This window comes from Lissotriton vulgaris, chromosome 5 (genome assembly GCF_964263255.1).
Source record: "Lissotriton vulgaris chromosome 5, aLisVul1.2, whole genome shotgun sequence".
In the NCBI taxonomy this organism is placed as follows: Eukaryota; Metazoa; Chordata; class Amphibia; order Caudata; family Salamandridae; genus Lissotriton; species Lissotriton vulgaris.
Window position 1 is genome coordinate 1143013661 of NC_141693.1, and position 13713 is coordinate 1143027373.

The following is a 13713-nucleotide window of genomic DNA, read 5'->3' on the forward strand; positions in this document are numbered from 1 at the left end:
AATTTTTTAATTCTAGCGCTCGGGCCGACTCGCCCAACAGAATTGTATTAATATGAAAAACCAAAAGAAACCAAAAGCTTATTTTCAAAGGATTTGGTAATGTGTGTTTGCTTTTACTCATTTTCTGTCAATGGGGGCATTGAGTGCTGATCCGAGCCAAGGTGCTGGAGTCGCACACCAGTCGCATTCCCTGTCTGCTGTTTATTTGTTCCACAGAAATTGTCTTCAGACGCCAAATATCACGCATTCATAGCTGTCAAGTTTTCAGATTGCATATGAAAAGATTAGCAACGTTTAAGTGCTTTTTTTGTATGAGTGACATTCCATGGCTTTTGTGTAACATTTAACGTGAAACTTAATTGTGATTAAAAACAAACAGCAAAAATCCCTGTACACAATACATATCAGAAGTAATCCCTGTTGCCGCAACATGAAGCTATAAAAGCAAGTTCCACTTCATATTTTTTTCAATTTTTCTTGCTTTCACTGATGCACGGCTGCTCACTGGCACCAGGCTGCCACTGAATTTAAAGGAGCCTGCGCCTGTAGAGAGCATGGACTCCCATCACAAGCTAGTGCGCATAGATTGTGTAACCATCTGGGTCTGCAGTCCAGTCACACAGTGATCCGACATGCTCTGTGCAGGAGAAGTCCAAAAACATGCAACGCTCCCTTGGTAACCTGGGCAGTCACAAGTGGATGGAGGGGTCCCAGGGGCGGAAGCCGAGCAGTTCTTCAGAACTCCCTGAAAAGACTACGCTATTCACGAGCCCCAACCCCTTCTGTGAACTTTATACTAGGCCCACCCTGTGATTAAGTGCCTCTCGCACACTATCAAAAGCAGCGTGGACGCTGCCGCAAGTGCCATAAAAGTACGAGGCAGTCAGACACGCTACGTAAAACAAGTCTGAATTATAATGCTATCTGGCCAATATACACATACTCTCTTCAGGCGCTTCCTCCTACTAAATATTTACGTCGTGTCCATGTGCCAATGTCCATCATGGGGTAAGTCGTGAGGGGGGTGACACCATGAGTTTCGCACTGGGTGACACCAACCCTAGTGACGCCACTGGGCTTCAGTTCCTGCTATATGGAAACACGCCATAGTCAGCCCTTTGCTGAAAAAGCCAGCCGCCGATCCTACGGTATTGGCCAATTATCGACCAATATCGTTACTTCCTGCCTTTTCCAAAATGCTGGAAAAGCACATTCATGAAGATCTCTCCACATATGTGGAAAATAATGAACTACTTCACCCTTCTCAGTCCGGATTCAGGAGTGGGTACTCCACTGAACCTGCCCTGCTCGGAATCACGGAAAAAATTAAAGAGCTCAGAGATGATGGCCAAACGGTGGCACTGGTCCTGTTGGACCTAAGCGCAGCCTTCGACACCATCTCTCACTCCAGACTGCTTTGCAGGCTGGGGGAGAGTGGTGTCGAGGGCAAGGCGTTAGAATGGATCAAATCATATCTATCCTCCCGGACCTTCCAGATCACCTCCTCTGAGGCTTGTTCGGATGTTTTCTATTCCCCGCACGGTGTACCACAGGGATCTATCCTGAGTCCCCTTTTGTTTAATTTGTACCTTCGCCCACTAGCCACCCTTGCAGAGAACTTTGGTCTTGTTTTGATGACTTATGCAGACGATTCTCAGATTCTATTCTCATTATCTAAATCCGATTCGTCTGATTCTTCTGCACTTAAAACAGGCCTCCATGAAATTTTCTGCTGGATGTCGGCCAACCAACTTAAATTAAATGGGGAGAAAACAGAGATCCTCCTCTTAGGGAACAGTAAAAATCTCTGGAGCGATTCCCATTGGCCGACCTCACTGGGCAAGCTCCCGACCCCTGCCACCCAAGTCAGAAATCTTGGGGTCATCATTGATGACAGCTTATCTATGGTGCAGCAAGCTAATAAAGTGGCTGGCATCTGTTTTACTGTTCTCAGATGGCTACGTAAAATCGTCTGGATGTTACCATCGACCACCCAGAAGACCGTAGTCAATGCCTTAGTGACATCTCGGCTTGACTACGGCAACATCCTGTACCTGGGTGCAAATAAAGCAGTAATAAGACGCCTACAGTTGGTACAAAATGCTGCGGCCAGACTGCTTTGTAGAATTCCCAGATATGCCAGAATCACTAAACATCTCAGAGACCTGCACTGGCTTAGGGTCGAAAATCGGATCCGCTTTAAAACCCTAAGCTATTTGTTCCAAATTAAAGCTGGGACTGCTCCCAAATATCTTCAAGACCTTGCCAAGCCTTACCTTCCAAACCGCAATCTTCGCTCAATTACATCTGCAAAGTTTGCGGTACCAAGGTATAAACGGGCTAGAGTGGGCGGAAGATCCTTTTCATTTTTGGGCCCAACTCTTTGGAACACACTGCCTACCCAAATACGCAAAGAAGAAAACTACAGGAGTTTCAGAAAAAGCGTGAAAACCTGGTTGTTTGATCAATAATCTTTGCCTTCGGATCTGCTCTCTCTCCAGTTGTGCCCTGTGTCTTTGCTGATTTCGGCGCCGGGAAACCCTTTGTGGGTAGCTGTGCGCCTTATAAATGCTATAAAATAAATAAATAAATAAATACCAATAAATGCAATGTCGATGTATACCAGAACCTGTGCCATCACAACAACGGCAATATCAATAAATGCATTATCTGTGCCCACACGACCGTGTTGATACCGGCAGTGACAATGTCAATATATGCCATAATCCATGCATAAATGACAATGTGATCACCAGTAAAAACAATGTTGATGTACGCCATGATCTAGGAATGCATAACTTTCAATATCAGTAAAGACAATATCGATGTATACTATGACAACTGTACACGATGTTGAGAATACTGATAAAAATGACACCAGTGACTGCCATATTATTTTCAGGAGTTCCAATGAAGTTGTATCTTTGCTGTCGGATTTGCCCAAGGTGACATCCCCATCAACCCTTAGAGATATGTGGTCAGGCAAGTCCTGCGACCACATCCACGCCTATCGAATGACAGGTTACAGGTGGGTTCTCTCTTAACCCAAAGACAAACGCAAGCCCAGTGAAAACCCTGATCAATCCCACAGATAGATAGTTGCACCATAAACAGGTCTGAGGAAATTGGCTGGCTCCAATAAAACACGTTTTGCCAAAGGCTTGCGTCCCCCCAAAATAACACTAAGCTAGATAGTACATGTAGATAGGACAACTCAGCCAATCAGGACACAACATACACACCACACGTAGTGATCACATGCTCCTAATGCCGGACATCTGGACACATACACAGTGGCCCACATAGCGAGTTTGAGAGCCAGCTGTGTCCTTATCAGATGCCCAAACTTGTTAATTTATGGCTGAGATGTTTTTCAGGAATGCAGAAATTACTTAATTATATATCCTGAGATGTATATAATGTCAGCCAAAACTTTGTACACCAAGAGACTTTATTCAGACACATTCTGTCGAGACTCCCCAGCTGCTGCGTTTAATGAAACCTACTTGCTCCTGTTTTAACAAACACCTCTTGTCAATTCATATCCGAGCAACATAATCTCGAACCATTGAACATAAAAATCAAGGCATACTTGTCATAACTCAACCTGTACTTCAGAGGAAAGGCTCAACTAATCAAAAGGAACCTGATGCCTAGACTTAGCACCATCAATGCTAGTGTTATTTTCCTCCTGTGCTGATATTTCATGAATACCATTGTTTCATGACGAGCTCAGCTCGTCATGAGTGTATGGAGGTGTACCTTATGACGAGCTAAGCTCGTCATGAGCGTCGAAGGTGTTAATTACTTGTGCATCATGAGTTCCCTGTGTATCTCCAACTGCATGATGGTGGCTATTGAAAAATCTCTGAAAACATTCTTATGGGGATGGCATAAACCACGGCTAAAACTTGGGCATCTGCAAACTGCAACAGAGAAGGGGGACATGAGCTAGCCTAACTCATTTAACCCCTTCCATGCTTATGACGAGCTCAGCTCGTCATGAGGCACAGTGGAGCTGTGCTTATGACAAGCTGAGCTCGTCCTAACTGCCGCGGCCTGCCCACGCGGGGCTAATTCCCCACCTGTGCGGGCGTTCTATTGGAGTGGGCAGAGTTGTGATGAGCCCAGCTCCTCATGAGCACAGCTCCACTGTGCAGCATGACGAGCTGGGCTCGTCTCAGCTTATGCAGCGCTGATATGTCCTACACAACTCATTGGAATATTCGAGATGGGTGCAAAGCCCTTGTTGGGTGATACAGAGGTTTCAAAATGCTCTGCAATGAAGACCCTGATAATCTGATAACATCACATCCAGTGCTGAACTCTACAGTTCACTTTTGGCATATGGCACACAAACTGCTAAAGATGAACCCGAACACACTTGAGACCCTCTAAAGTGAAAGGCTTCATTGTTGATTGATGGCTGTGTTTGAATCCAAAGGAATACACTTGCTCTCGGACCTTATCATTGACTGAGAGTATAAATATTTTGTTGATACCCAAGCTCAATTCGACTTGCACACTCGTCATTTTTGGGACTAACAACAATTTCTGCAGTGTCTGAGGATGGCTGTGGGCTTCCCCCATTGACAATACAGTTTACATATATAATGGACTACCTGTGGAAAAGGGGCCACACAATGGTTTGATCTATGGCCTGTTTCAAATCCTGATGGACCACTAATATTCCGCCTGTTCTCACAGTCTTTGAAGACAGGGTGGCCAGACAGGCTACAAATCCCATACCCAGACTGGGTGGACCTCTTAGCCACCCATGCTAGACACCTCAGAGAATCGCATCTTAAGTTAATCTATTTCAAGAGGACTCTGGACACCCCTGAGGCTCCGCAAGTCCTTGATACACCGGACAGTGACATGATGGAGGTGCGGATCGCTGGAAGGGGACTTCCTCCACTTGTTATGGGAATGCCCTATCCTGACAACATCATGAACACATTTTAACAGATGGTGTCCTTCACAGGTCCCTTGAAAGCACAATCAGCCATGCTGCATGATTTTGACCAATGTTCTAGTATTGCTAACTGATAATCATGATGGCTTGCCTTGCTTTGGCCAAAATCTGTACATTGAGACTTTGGTAGCCAATATCTCCCCAACACCCGATACTTGGTTTCAAGAGATGCAAAAAGTGGCCTCCTATGAACAAATAATTGCTAGTTTGAATGACTACTTGGACAAATTCAGGGACACGTGGAAAGTCTTTCTTCAAGATCCTAGAAACGTTGACTTTGACATTGGTTTCACCCTCAAGACACCCAGGTCAAGCTGAGCGACCGGACTGCAAGGGCCGTCACCATGCCCCCTACACAACAACAGTTACATCTATAGCAGCTCCACTTCTGGATACACTATACGTAGGTGTATCCCAGACAACGCTGCAGGATAGGACCACCATGGATCCACATGGAAACTGTTGTGAGGGAATGGCGGTCTGGGGGCTTGCAGAGTGGTTTGTACTCTTTTCTTTGTTTCGGTTCTCTTTTGCTCCTTATCTTCCTCTTCAGTTCTCTATAAGCTCTCCTAGATTGTTGAATGTCAGTCGAATGCTGAGTCTGATTTTACCTACAGGACTTGTATGTTGCATTGACGAGGACTCTCTTTGAAACTTTATATGAGTTTCTGATTTTTGTGTTTTGCTGGTCGCTCATCGTGAGGATAATGACGCCTCCAAATGACTATGGGTATTTCTTGTATGTACACTACCTGCAAAACCAAATAAAGAAATGTTAATACAAAAAATATAATTTTCAAGTTCCACGTCAGCTTCAATAATATTGTCACGTTTTGCCATTTCCAGACTGTTAGACTTTGCATATGTGTATAAAATACACATGATTTGCAAAAAGGTAAAACAAAACAAAAAACGTCTTTTATCTATAAGGAGGATCTTAACGTTTGTGTTGTCGAAAACAATTTTCATTTTGTTTCACATGACCTTATTGAATGTCAATAACGGTACTTATGTCCAGTGGAAAGTACATGCATGTCTACAGCAGCTTCACAGTTTGTTTACAAACACATTTCTGTGTATTTGGGGAAATATATCTCCTTTTTGTATCGCCTTAACCTTTTAATTTGCATGTCTTCAATAGTGCTTCCTGGAATTACTCTAATCATAGCAAATGACTGGTTTCAGTGTATGTTGCAAACATCCAAAAATAACGTCTATCCATATTTGACATGAGCCACTTATGAAGGCGAGTTGTCAGTAGTTCATAAAGCCAGAACATTCTTCTTCTGCTTGTCTGCAAATTAATCTAGCTTTAGTCCCCTGTGTGTATGCCGCCTTAATGACGTGTGTCCCAGTGCCCATAACCATTTGAAGTCCTGTGCTTACCCATCACTTATATTAAGAACAAATCACTGGTATAGAAATGTATTGAGTGGTTAAGATTTCAAATTATCATCTCTAGTCACCCTAAAAATGTGTTGCCCGTTATATGCCACCATATAATACAGCTACACAAAGACTTTTATCACATAAAATTCATTAACAATTTGTATTCTTTGGCTGAAAAAACACACCTTGCACACCAGCTGAAAATGTGATCCCTAAACATGCCATAAAAGAATTCTGGCAGTGTAGATAATTTCTGAGCTCACTGATTTACAATGAGGCAGTTCATAAAGTGAACTATGCTTATGTTCAATCCCATTTTAAATCAATCATAAAAATTATTTGAAAGTCAGCAAATTGATCCGTGGCATGGTCCATCTCAACAGGAGCAATCAATGTAGCCATTATCAATAGTTTGTGTTGATCCAACTAAAACTTTGATCATCAGTAGTTCTCCAACCAAGTACAAGGATTCTTCACAAACAAAATAATCTACGTAAACAAATATATCACACCAATAGTCACTCCATCTCCTTAACCTAATCATCCACCTTAATCGAAAGGCTCAGATCAATTCTAGTAAATCTTCCTTGAATACCCGTTATGCTACAAGCCATCTTCATTGCAGACTGGTGTTGTTTCAAAATGTATTGTGAAATTCTGGTCTTACTCATTAGCCCAAAATAAACTATAAAATAGGCCATATGTCCTTCTGCTTACAATACTCATTCATTATGTCTCCACTAGCAATAACATTATTAGACCCCTAAGGTCAGGCAACTCCTGACAGTTCCAGCTGTATTACCAGAACTGCTATGGTGAAAGTGAGAAAAGATTTTTCTAAATATTGTCCTTGCTTGTTTTTCTGTTTCCTTAGTATTTCTCGTTTTAGTGGCAGAAATCAATACCATTGATTACAAGATTTTGAGTGCGTAACTCAACCATGGTTTTGTTAATTGGATTCATGGTGAATTGGCTTAGTTCTTTGCTCTCCATATGGTTATATAGATCAAGCTGAACATATTCCTCTCCCGGCCAAAAAATTGGTGTTCCTCACACTGGCTCTATTATTGGTCAGCACCTACATGAGACCTCTGGTCTTTTTGATCTGCAATCACAATGTAAACTTTTAACTCTGTTTCAATGACACTATACTTTGCAACTGAAAGGGCTAGTTTTCTATTCATCTGGCTTTTAAATGCCTTTCCATGAAAACGTCTTGGATGGGTTAGAGCTGATTGTATCTGATTGAATCAAAATTAAAAATGTACAAAATCATTAGTAGCGGCAAATCTATAGGCCTATCCCTTCTTCTGCCTGATCTGAGCCGGTACACCTTTTGTTAAAGTTCAGAACCTTGATTCTATCCTCCTGTGTACGACAAGTCAACCAAACATCAGATATGAGATTAATGGCCTTCTTGACTCACCAAAGCACAGCAAATCTAGTGCAGAGTTGTTCTGTCTAGCCAAGACAACTTTAAATTGCCTTCCCTTATCCTAGTGCACCTCATAAAATAATTCACTAAACATCCATGCCTGCATAAACATACAAAATGGATCATCAATACTCACTTCACCATCAAGCATAATCATAGTCTGAGTATTGAGTTAGATGCTTACAATCTACAGGTGCCTTATCTTTGCATCCTTTACTCTACTGCTCTCAGCGTTCATTCTTTCAATCTCAAAAAAGTGTACAACAGTTCATTCCATTTAAAAAACTCATTTGGAAACAAAAGCAAAGTGCAGCTTCAGAGTAACCTGCTAAAAACATGAACGGCTGGTCTGTCTTGATAAAATTGAAAACAAACCCTCAGCAGAACCACCTTGTATACAGCATTACTATGGTGGCTGCATATTGTAACCTCCAATTTGCCAAGTCCCAACTCCAGATTCTAAACTGCAATATCTTCTCGGGTTGTCTGGTCCTTTGCAGTTCCAAGCACTCAGAGGATTTGTGGCATGAAGATATATGTAGCTGTATGCAACAAATAAATAGCACAGTCATCTTTTACTTGCGAGATTGTTTACTATTGTTATTGCTCTGGTTATGTTTTGTGAACGTCGTAGCACTAAAGTACTGTCTCTGAATTTGGTTAGTTAAATTCATAACCACATACTAATAGATTTAGTATATATATTCATGATCTGTGGCATTGCTCAACTAACCTTTATTGCGTTTTTAGGCCAGGTTTGGTTGACTAACCAGCCTCATCTAATCAAAAACATAAATGATTTAGGAATTCGTGCATATATGCTTACAAAAGGGGCTTTGGGTTAGTCCTCCTCATCCCTTGGTCTGTTCAGTTGTCATTCACAATTTACTTTAGCTCACAACAACACACAGCATAGAACAATGGGTCAGCCACCTCAACCATTGGCTATATTGCTAGGTGAGGGACTGCTTTTTGCTTCTTCAAATGTGCACATCCACCTAAAAAAAACAAAGTGGACGTCAGTGACCAGGCCAATGTTTTTTTCTTTCCATTCTTTATCGTTTTTAATGGTTTAGCCTTCCTTATGGATTTAAAGTAAGTTGCAGTAGTTTTACTCCAATAATAGCTTTTATTGTGCTAATAAGAGTCATATTTTTTCTGGATATGTATTGACACAAATAAAGGGTTTCTGTACCTGTTTCCTAGGAATACCTGTACTGTCCTATTTTTAATTATTTGAAAAATATGGCAGCCACATTTAAGTTTGGTGAGTTTTTTTTCCGCCTTTTCTTTAATTTTATTTTGCAATTTCCTTGTAACCATTTTAAAATAATAAACAATTGCATCAGTTTGTGAGGACAAGCCATGTTGGCATTGCCAATGCTTGTTTATAGCATATTTCCAAACTATGGACTAAAGATTTGAGGAACAGGAACACCATAATACCATTGTGTTTTCCAGCATTTCAACTACTATTCCATCTGTAAAGTCGAAACTGATTCCACTTCCAAGTATTCCCATTCGGCTTGTGCGTATGCTAAAATTTTGAGGTGCAGCATGTAGCTATTCCTAAACTTGGGCATACGTTTGTGAGAGTGAAGTAGTGTTTTACAGTAGCTATTTTCACACGATCTGCACAGATTGTTTTAAACATTGATTGATGTTTCCTATTTATCTATTTGAAGATTGTTGTTTCTGTATTTTAAAAAAATTCTGAAATGTTTGTTACCATGGGATAGAATATAATATTTCTCTAAAATACATTTTTTTTAATCTTTTAGCTACAATTTAGAAAGCAGTATATGGAATGTAGTACCTGTCTTACGAGGACCCCTACAGAGATACGGACACTCCCTTGCATTATATCAGGTTTGGCCTTTCCTTCTGGTTTCTAGAAAACGTTCATCTACACCTGTGTGAACTGCATGTTCATATGTCTCATTTAACAATAAAAAGTTTGTAAATATTTTTGCCAGTGAGATTACATTTCAAGAATTTAGATTTTATCACAGTCATGCTAAACATGGAAGGGCACAATACGCACATGTATACATGACAAAATTCATAATTCAGTTATTAACGCATATAATGAAGGTTGGTGTCATGCACAAAATGAAAAGTCGTGTTTTCATCGTAAGAGGAGAACAATAGGCTTGTACAACATTTCTAATATGCTGGAAAAAATCATGAATGTAACTTTTTCTGAAATTAATTAAATTCTGTGGATTATGCAGTCCTAAAAGTTAGCTCTATTTATTGTGTGGGATGCTGATTTGAGTAGAACATGTCTTTCAATGGACTTTTTTCCTTAAACCGGCTGTAATTTGGGTGACATGTGAAAGGATGACGTGCCCTGGTTTTTGTTCAAGATACGGCTAAGTGAATTTTGCAAATGTTTTGCCTTATTTCACAAAATATTTCTCAATTTGGCACAGGTTTAGGATTACGGACTTTTACCATCCATGCATACGTTTGTTAATCAGGACTAGGTCAGCCTTCAGTAATTTTTACAAATATGATCACTTACAATAGTTTGCAAAGTTTTCTGTATTTTAGATGTCACTTTAACCAAAAACAGTTTTTTTTATCTTAAGTGGTGGTAAAAAAAGGATCCCCATCATCCATCCAGTTTCAAAATCCAGTACCGGTGTAGACCAGTGATCCGATTTTTGGTGGGTCAGGAAAGTCGGAGCAGTAAATGAAGATGCCCTTAACTTCTGTGTTTATCTTGCCACATTTACTGTGCTTCAAAGGCAGAGGGCATATGTCAGTCTCTGTCTTCTGACAAATAGCTGCTTATTCTTTTAACATGGAGATTAGTGTTTACTTTTCTTCCACTTACTACAAAGTGAGAGGAGTTTTGAAAGCACATTATGTGACAATCTCGCTGGCTACAGAGAGTGTGAAAGGAAAGGCTGTAGGATGGCATATTCTTGCATCACACAACAAAATGTAAATACCTGTTAATGAAAGTGTATGCATTCGGGAGTTAGGAAAACAAAAATGAAGCATTTTTTGTAGTTCTGAGTGTGCTTGTAACATATTTTAACAAGATCAAAACAAATCAAGATACTTTACTTGGTGAGGCAAAAATGTTAAATCTTCACAGAAACCAGATTTCCTCTCATTTTTATTTCTGTGATATATAGTTTTACCAATAAAACTCTGTGCAAATTTAGTGGTCATTTCAATGGAACTAAGCTGTCCGTAAAATGACCATGCGCTACCACACAATGCTTTAGTTAATTTGGAAAATCGCCAGTCTCAGGTCCATTAAAGGTAGGTGGGATGTGAAAGTTTATTGTTCTAAAAATTGGGTCGTTTTCTAATCGTTCTAAAATTTTGGGGTAAAACTGCTGTAGACCTTTCTACAGTGCTGGGACACCTCTGTTTGAGGTAGCTGTTTGCGCTATACAAGTAACTCTACTATTATTATTTCTTAACTCTCATAGCATGAGGGAAATGGTCAATGTGGAAGAAGGGTTTCTGTTCCTCCAATTATTCTGACCCATTCATTGGTGCCTGAACTTTAGTTAGTTGCTTAATCTCCACTGTACATGTATGCTTGAGACACCTTTGCTGCTGCCCATGACACATGTCCAGTGAGGGGGAAGCAGGCGGGGTGAGCAACAGAGATGTGTGCGGCATCCTATTGCACTTGTCAGTAAGTAAAAATGTGTAGAGCGCACAAATTCCGAGGAGTCTTAGTACTAAGAATAGCAAGAAAAGGCTTCATTCCTATAAGGGGAATAGCCAGGTCTTAAGAATTTTCCTAAACAGGGTTCTAGTAGATTGTAGCCATTAATGACTGGCAGTTCATTCCAAAGCTTAGCTGCTCGATAGGAAAGGCTTCTACCCCGCCATCCGACCTTTTGTATTCTGGGGCCCTGGACTAGCCTTTACTGGCCAATCTAGGAGTCCGCCACGGGGAATGCAATCGGAAATGTTTCTGCCGGTCCAATGACCCTCCACCATACAGTGCTTTATGCACCAGGCATAGGGCCTTGAACTCGATGCGCTGCTTGACCGGAAACCAGTGAAGGCCCCTGATGCTGCTAGAAATATGGTGGTATTAGGGAATGTTGAGCAGCAATCGCGCTGCAGCTTTCTGAAGGGATTGAAGTTATACCCATTGGCGTTTGTCTATGCCCAGGAAAAGTGCATTGCAGTAGTCAAATTGTGAAAGAATTAGTGCCACTACAACAGATTTCCTGAGATCCTGGGGAATGAAAGGCAACATTTTGCACAGGGTCCTTAATTTAAAAAAGAAGATGTTGGAAGGTTAATCTGTCCTGCAAAGTTTAGTTGAACATCAAACAGGAATCGTAAGTTCCTAGCTTTTACCGCGGTGTTCGGGCAGTAACCTGCTTCTACCAGCCACCAAGATTGGTTCCAGAGGGGTGGTCTTTTTTAAATCCCTATGACCTCTGTTTTGTCTGTATTCAGTTCGAGTTAGTTCTGATGCATACACTCCATAATGTGCCTCGGGAAGTTGTAAAATCTCCCAGCAATGGTTTCCATACTAGAAGAAATAGAGATAACAATCTGAGTGTCGTCGGCATGCAATACCAACGGGAAATCGTGATCCTTGGTCAGCTTGGCCAGAAGTGTGACAAAGATGTTGAACAAGGTTGGCGACAGAGCTGAGCCTTTGGGAACTCCACAAAGGAGGGAGAACCTCTCTGATTTAAAATTATCCCAGAACACCAGCACTTGCGTTTTTTACAGTGTTCATGGTGCTGCACTACAGCACCTAAGCACTGAAAATCTAAGACGTGGTTTGTGGGTTGAGTTCTTGTTCTAAAAGGGTAAAGCTATAATACACATTGTGGACTCATATTGTTTAGGGAAGATTTGCCCAGGCCTACTCTACTGCCCCTTGCTCGGTTTTTGCTGGTACTTCCAGTTCCTAGAAGATCTGAATCCCTGAACACCTGCTGCCATGTAGGAGGATACCACAAGCCCTGGTGATCAGAAAACTGCATATGGTTAGGGTATTGTTTCATTTTGAAATGCTCCCCCTATAGGACTGTCTTTGGATTAACCATAATGATAATGAGGCCTGACAGTAGTCATATGTGGCAGGATATTGGATTAAAGGCTTTAAATACAGCTGACATAACCAAGTGTAGTTTAAGCCTCCATTCTTGGGGTGGCTCGTGGTAATATAGAATCTGACTCTGCTGTAACCTTGGCAAAGGGATTTAGGACCTTGACATTATGCACTATTATATCCAAACTTGGTGCTAAAGACCAAGATGACCAGAAGCTATCTTCTCCATCCTTTAAAATTCCAATGGCCTAATCCCAGATATTTAACAACCTAGTTTTGTAATATGACGTGGATGCAACATCTCCCTTAAAGGAACCAGGATGACTGTGTTACTAAATGAATATATCAATGACACAAAACTCATCTTAATAAGCTTGGAAATAGTTGGCAGAACTGCAGTTCACCTGTAGTTTGATGGTGGGAAGGGATCAAGAGGAGTATTTATAAGAGTCAGTTAAATAATGATTCTATTTTTCAATCTGGGGCCAGCTCCTTTTTGAAGAAAGCTATTAAATAATTTTGCCATCAAGGGGGGAGGAGCTACGTCAGCAAACAAGATGGCCGCTTAGGCTCCTGGCTCCACCGACCTCCGTAACCCGCCACAATATCCTGTACATTGTCCTGATTTTACGCCTAGTCTCTGTGTGCATGAACTGTTCCGCACTCCGATGGTGAAATCCAGAAACTTTTATCGGCTTGTTTGACGAAGTTCCATCGAGTTGAAGTTTGAGGCCTACTCCAGCGGGAAGCCGGGGCCTCGAGTACTTTCACAGCCTGGCTGCAGTGCAACAACATCGGCCGGGAGACCCAGGCTGGGTCCGGTCAATCGGAGTGGAGGCTTTGTCTAAGCCCGAATTTGGC

General features: G+C 41.4%; 1 protein-coding gene across 1 annotated transcript in view; it reads left to right on the forward strand.

The window, feature by feature from the left end:
- Positions 1–13713, forward strand: part of ATRNL1 (attractin like 1) — a 1808663-nt gene that overhangs the window by 470189 nt on the left and 1324761 nt on the right. Inside the window, exon 7 of the mRNA XM_086919594.1 lies at positions 9581–9668. Within this exon, the coding sequence (XP_086775720.1) occupies positions 9581–9668 (88 nt within the window). The remainder of the gene's footprint in view (positions 1–9580; positions 9669–13713) is intronic.